The following is a 6,929-nucleotide window of genomic DNA, read 5'->3' as shown; positions in this document are numbered from 1 at the left end:
TAAATGGTTGATAATCTCACACAGTCTACCCACCTCTTTTGGAGAAAAACTGGGTTATAAATTAACATTCTTGTACCTTTTCTATCGTTCCCTCTCTACTTTGTTTTTGAAAACCTGATTTTATAACTTTTCTTAGCAACATGGTAACTGCCACAGTCGCTGCCGCATTCAGCTGCAGCTTCTACTGACAGTCGCTCCATACGTCACTGTTAAGCGCTCCAAGCAGGAATGAACCATTTAACACAGATAGGGGGTTCAGGGCAAAAACAGATGTGTGTTTTTTGGTCTGGTAGGGGCAACATTAAATTTTTACTGCTAAAAACAATCTTTGAAAATACAATATGATTAATTTTGTATTTGACAGGACCACAATTTTTTTATTTTATGTCTATGAACAAAATCTAAATATTTAAATTGTGGAGGGCCCCCTGCTGGTCAGGGCCCCTCGAATCGTCATCACTTTTCACCCCTTTACCGAGCCCCTGTGTGCCTCTATAGGTCTTACGTGCCACAGCTAAGGTCAGGGTTCATAATACAATAAGTGAGAGACATGAATGACAAGTTTGTATTTACTCTTCATCTTGTCTGATATAAAATTCTGTTTGAATCTCTTTAAACATTTCAGTGTCACAAAAAGAGCAAAAACAAAATGCTTGTGCCTGTTCATTTTGTTGTACTGTGTTTTTAACTGAACTCTATGAGTTGTCTGTACTGCGAAGGGGATAACGGTCTGTATTCCTAAATCGACTAATATTTTCCTTTTAATGTGTCTTTTTTGAAAGTTCTTTGTCATTTCCTGTGAGTGCATCTACTTGGTAAAAAAAATACATTAAAAAAATAAATTTCCTTTAAGTGGAATTTTCTTTCATTTCATGCAAATTTTTTAAAAAAATGTCTTGAAACTACATTGGCACTTATGTTGCAGAGGTCCATTGAAGTCCCAGATCTTGCTTGTGTTGATGGGCAGCAGTCAATTCTCAACATATTACTGATGCCATTTGCTTTGTTCATCATATGTTAAGATGTTATAAAGAGAAGTGGCACATTGTGTACAAAATGCTGTTCTGAAAGCAAGTCTTGAACAGTGATCAGTTCTTCTTTGTAATATTACACAAAGCTCTTGTCATCCACAGACATGCCAGCAAAGACAGCCACTGGAACAATAGCCATTCAAGTCACTGACTCCAATGACCACTGTCCGACTTTGACCACTACTTACAACAGTCTGTGCTCTGATAAAAAGACTGTGTATGTTACTGCATTTGATGAAGATGTCAGTCCAAATGCTGCTCCATTCACTTTTCAAATTATACCAGAAGGTACTCGAGGCAACTGGGAAATAGAAGTCATCAATGGTAAGTAAACAAAATAAATAAATTTAGAAAATAACAAAAAATGTGTGTCAAATCATCAAGGAAATGCATGCAGACATAAAACATATAGTACACAGTTTTTCAGTGGAGGAGCTTGATATTTTCGAAGATGTCTCATGTTATACTGTCACAACATAGTGACAGTTTTAATATTTTTTTTAAATAAAAGTTGCATACTGTTGCTTTAACTCTTGAATATTTTGAAAAACATTATAAATCATGGTCAACTCAACGGTTGCACAGTGCTCATTTCTGCTTGTTGCAAAACTAGCCTAAATATTTGGCAGAAGTTTTTTATACACATATACTTTTTCTTCCAGGAGTCTTGCAATTCATTCAGATAACCCTAATTAACAATTGTCATCACATTAGAACATATAACTGCATCAGAAATAAAAGCTGTGGCGGCTGCATAAATGTACCATACATAAAATAATTTTGGCCAAAAGTACACCCCTGACGCTATTAACTTAATGAATAGTGGCAAAGAACTTAAATGAAATAAATACTAACACTAACATATATTTTCTTATAGCTTGTCATACATACTAACATGTCCTAATCCAGAATATAATTTGAAAGCCTCTCTTACCAAGTAGGTTACTGTTTTAGGTGAAATGAGATGACTTTGTGTTCAAACTTGGTAGAAGTTTGAAAAAGAAAACAAATTGTGTGTTTGACATTTGACATTCTTGTCTCCAGATACAACAGCTGCTCTTCATTCAGCCAAAGCACTGTGGCCTGGCAGATATGAACTGCAAGTAGAGGTGAAAGATGCTCAGGGTCTGTCCTGTGAAGAGGAACAGGTGTTTACTGTGGATGTCTGTACTTGTGTGGGAAAAGAAGACTGCAGATTAAAGGCATCTAGGGGAGACGCCCGTTCATCTGACTTTTCTAGACGTGCCATTGGTCCAGTCGTAACAGCTATGTTCTTATTGATGTGTAAGTTTGGTTCAATACTAACACTAAAATTATATGAACAAATACAAGGGCAGCAGGCAGATTCAAGGGATACAGCAAATAAATTAATAAATATTTTTGAAAAATAAAGACTAGACTGATTTACAAGGTGTCAAAGTAATAGCTTAATAAAAACACTCAAAAGCCTGCTGGAAATGGCTTTTTCTGGAAACCGTGGGTTTGACCTTGATGATTGAGTTTAGAGCATCAAACTCAATCATTATCAGAAGTCAGGGTCAGGAGTTCTAAAATCGTCTTAAAAAAGTGATGGACGCATATCTGGTATAAAAATTCAACTAGTCAAAATCAATAATTTTTTAAAGAGACTTGATGTTGAAGTTACCAGTGCTGTTTAACTTATTTACTCATTCTCATTTTATTGTGTTGGGGTTGAAATTTCATAATATCAGTTACAGTAAGTTATTTTCCAGAACTCTTTCTGCACACATTGACCCAAAATCAGTTACGAATGCATAGGCTCTAAAAGCTCAGAATTGAAAACAGGCTCAATCCTGGAACTTACTGAATGAATTAAAGAAATACTCCAAAAGCCATTTAGCTCCTGTCTCTTCAGTAGCATGAAAGACTGGTATAAAGCCAGAATTATACCTGTTTAACTTTCATGACATAAGTCGCGTCTATTCATTAGACGCTGAATGTTTTTACAAAACAAAATAAATAGCACAGCTCTGTCATTGCAGGTTCAACACAAAAACGTGTTATATGACTAAAAATATTCATTATCAATCCATGATCTTCCATTTGATCTGGGATCAGGTCATTGGGGCAGCAGCTAAGTATAGAGGCTCAGACCCCCATAGGGGTGGACTGGCACACGGGGCGACCGGAGAATTCCCCGGTGGGCCGCTCTATTACTGTACCGGTGCCACTCAAAGCTTTAGTTTTTCACACAAAATCAAAGCAAATGGGGATTGTTGAGTATACTGCACTGTTGATCTGTTGATTTTCATTCTTCTATGGGTTATCAAGAAAGTTTTTACATTTATCACAATCTTTTTCTTCTCTTTGCAGTGGTCCCTCTGCTGCTGGTGTTTTGTCAGTGTGGAGGGGCAAACACCATCTTCTCAGACCAGTTTAGTGATCTGCCATTTGACACTAAAGAGCACCTAATAAACTATCAAACTGAATGCATAGGAGAGGATAAGGTGTGTTGGAATCATTACTAATCCTCTTTCCATGTCAAGTGATACATGTACCAGTACTTATAATTTCCTACTGTGAGGCAGTAAGTTGTACAAACAAGATATGCAAATGTTTGGTAACATTAACTAATTCTCCTGTAGTTAAATATATTATGGACATCTGCCAAAATATTAGGTATATCTGTTCTCATTTTTTAGAGCAGTCTTTCTCAAACTGTGGTCCACACACTGGTGATCACGCTATTCAATTTAAAATTTGTTAAAATATCTTGTATGTTCATGAGTTGTTTTATTTCTCTAGGATGTTCCTGTTCATTTGGTGCCTGTCATGTACGGTACCCAACAAAAAACTGAGGCAGCACCAGGACCAAATTTCAATACTGGTTCTTCAGCAGCATTCACAGAAACACTTAAGACTGAAACCTACTATGAATCGGACCAAATATTTCAGCCGACCTCCACAAAGATGGTGAACGCTGACATAGACTATAGGGTTTCAACTGAGTTTTACAATCCAAGTAATGAAATTGACTCATTCAGCCGAAAAACACAAAGTATTCATCAAATAGGTTGCTTTGAGGACATAGGCCTTCCTGATGTTTTTCTCAGTGATTACTTCTCCCAGGTAACTTACTGACTATATTTTGATCTCATTAGATCTCTTGAATAAACACACTTATTTGAGAACATTGTCAGTAATCCTTGTTCTGTTTCTCTTCCTCAAACAGAAATCTACAATTACAGTGCCATCTGAAGACATCCTCTTGGAATATGACTTTGAGGGCCAGGGCTCTTCTGCTGGTTCGGTGGGGAGCTGCAGCATCTTAGAACCTGACAATGACCTGAACTTTCTCACTGACCTTGGACCAAAGTTCAGGACACTTGCTGAGATCTGTTCACCTCCTACACTAACATCAAAAACAATGGTGATACAAAAGGCATCAGGATCTGTCAAAACCACCACTGATATCACTGAGCCTGTCTTTAAACCTAAATTTAACCATGAAATTCAGGCAAAGCATGTTGATGTTAAAGCTGAAAAGAAAGTATCATCTGCAAAGTTTGTTCAATCTCATGTCAGTACAGCAACCAAAGAGTCAACAACCAAACAGTCGACAACCACAACTCTCCCTCACTCTAGTAGTACTAACATTAGTCATTCTGCTAAACTTTCTTACCCAGCTCAGACAGTTGTATTACAGCAGCCACCAGTTTACTACACCGCTAGCCCTGTACTACAACCAATGCATTACATAGTTCAACCAAATGTACAGAACACATTTGTGCTGGAGGATGGAACCCATGCAAACACGTTTCCAGGCCTCTATGTTATCAATGATCCAAAGAGTACGTCTGGATTGGTTTATGGAAGAACCCAAAGCTCCCTTTCAGGGCTTGTTATCCAGGACACTGAGGGCCTTAGAAGTCCTATAAGTCCTGTTAGCCCCACAGGTTCACTTCAAACCACTGTGTTGCTGCCTAGTCCATCTTTCTCCCAGGGCTCTTTGGAAGGCTCTACAGTATATGGGCAAAATCTTGGTGGAAATTATGTGTTACTCAAGGATGAGGTACAGGAGTGGGGCCCAGGTTCACCTCAAGGCATTTTGCCTGGAGATGCTATCCTGGTAAAAAAGGCTGCTCCCCCTCAGGGGGTTTTAGGCTTGGCAGCCCAGGAGAAAGAGTTTATTTGTTCATTTTGTCATTTTTTAGTTAAGAAGGCTAATGGTGGTGGTGGTGTTATTGTGAAAGGGGAGATGAGCTTTGGGTCTTTCAGTGTTTTGAAATATCTCACTAAGCAGCAAACAATGTGGATTTGGTTGTGTAAAGTAAGAGTTGATGAATTAAATTTTAACATTTTCCAAAGAAGCTCTCAGCTTAACCAAGCAAATCCTTCCTCTTGTATCCTATCATATAGGCAAGAGCTGTCAATAGAAGTTCAAAACAATACCATTATTTTTTGTCCTTATAAGAGAAAGACTACTAATGCAGATAAAGAAATAATTAAAAAGAAGTTGCCAGAAAAGAAGAATCTTCAAGAGATAATCATGTTTAAAATTGCTGCTAATACTTGTACAAAAGCTTCTAAACGAAAAGCATCAGAAATATCTTTATTTAGAATGCATTTATCTTTTTATTATATTTCTTTACATGTTGCAATTTCAGTTTATACATATTGAGAATTTATTAAATGAATCTACAAGAAAAATCTGACCCCAGAATGGTGGTGGCAGTCTAGAGCTGTCGTAATTTTATCTTCTGGACATAGAAAATAGATTTTTGATCATTAAGGTTCTGTCTTCAGAATTGATTCAAACATTTAAACTGAAGACCTGCTTTACACTCTCAGTGTCAAGCAGCACTCTAATAGTTTAAATATTTAAATTTAAACTATCAGGTATGTGCATGGTGTACTTTTTGTTTCTCTCAGTCAAGGAGATGGGCTATTTAAGCTGTGGAGTCTGTGTTCTTCCTTTGAGTGCTTCAAACCATTTTCATCTTGACCATGGCCAAATTATGCCCGAAGAAAAAGATAGTTCTTTTTCACAGATAGAACTATCTGTGAAAAAATATTTCAAAATTATGGCAGTCACCTGAAATCACTGGGTGAGCACATAATCTGACTAAAGCAAGTACAGCAGTGCTGGTCCAGGTGGTGATTTGTACCTTGTTTGGAATTAAAATTTTACTGATCTATTTTTATGTTTATGTGGACTTAGAGCTGCTTCTTGTTTCTTAATGCTATTTTCTGTGGATGACAACATCTTAGCTGTAGTGTGCACTATCCTATGCTGTCTGAAGTTTATATGCATTATAATAGGCTCACTGGAAACTAACATGAGACAGAGTGGTGTATGAAATGTTTATCACATCTATATTTTTTCCAATAAACAATTACTTTTGATTCTGTTTTATCTCATTTTACATACAAATAAAATAGTATCTTAAAAATACAACAAAAAAACACTTTAGGCAGAGCTTCAGCACCTTCACGAATTTGTGGATGGTTGACTACAAAAGAAAGCATCTAAACATGGTGTATTTTAAAATGCTTTTCCCAAAAAAAAAGCTTGCAGATGCAAATGAGCTTTTTTTTTTTTTTTGCTAAAATCTGGTACTGCGCACATTTGAGTTTGACATTTTTCCTTTTTAAATAAACTACATTATCATCATTTAGTTGGCTTTTATGTGAAATTTCTGGAACAATAATACAGTCCCATTCAATAAATTGGGATAATTTTGCAATATCCATTTATTTCAGGAACTTTAATTGAAACAGATTATATAGATGAATTCCACACAGATGGGTTTTTGAAAGCCTTTATTCTTGTTCATTGAGTTTGTGCTTACAGCTTCTAAAAACATGGCATTTAGAATTAGAATATTACTCCAGACCAATAAAAAAAAACTGTTCCAATAGTCTATTCTCTTTGTT

At 36.5% G+C, this 6,929-nt stretch overlaps 1 protein-coding gene across 1 annotated transcript in view; it reads left to right on the top strand.

Annotated features, from left to right (window-relative positions):
- LOC106940426 (desmoglein-2) overlaps positions 1–6,398 on the top strand; it is a 41,637-nt gene extending 35,239 nt beyond the window's left edge. Inside the window, exons 10-14 of the mRNA XM_015023173.1 lie at positions 1,134–1,355; positions 2,076–2,315; positions 3,366–3,499; positions 3,798–4,121; positions 4,225–6,398. Of these exons, the coding sequence (XP_014878659.1) occupies positions 1,134–1,355; positions 2,076–2,315; positions 3,366–3,499; positions 3,798–4,121; positions 4,225–5,673 (2,369 nt within the window). The 3' untranslated portion in view covers positions 5,674–6,398. The remainder of the gene's footprint in view (positions 1–1,133; positions 1,356–2,075; positions 2,316–3,365; positions 3,500–3,797; positions 4,122–4,224) is intronic.
- The last annotated feature ends 531 nt before the right edge of the window (positions 6,399–6,929 follow it).

The sequence above is a fragment of the Poecilia latipinna genome, unplaced genomic scaffold (genome assembly GCF_001443285.1).
Source record: "Poecilia latipinna isolate Pla-1442-1.1 unplaced genomic scaffold, P_latipinna-1.0 Scaffold3221, whole genome shotgun sequence".
In the NCBI taxonomy this organism is placed as follows: domain Eukaryota; kingdom Metazoa; phylum Chordata; class Actinopteri; order Cyprinodontiformes; family Poeciliidae; genus Poecilia; species Poecilia latipinna.
The sequence above is the reverse complement of the archived record's forward strand: the minus strand, read 5'-3'. Positions and strand labels throughout refer to the sequence as shown.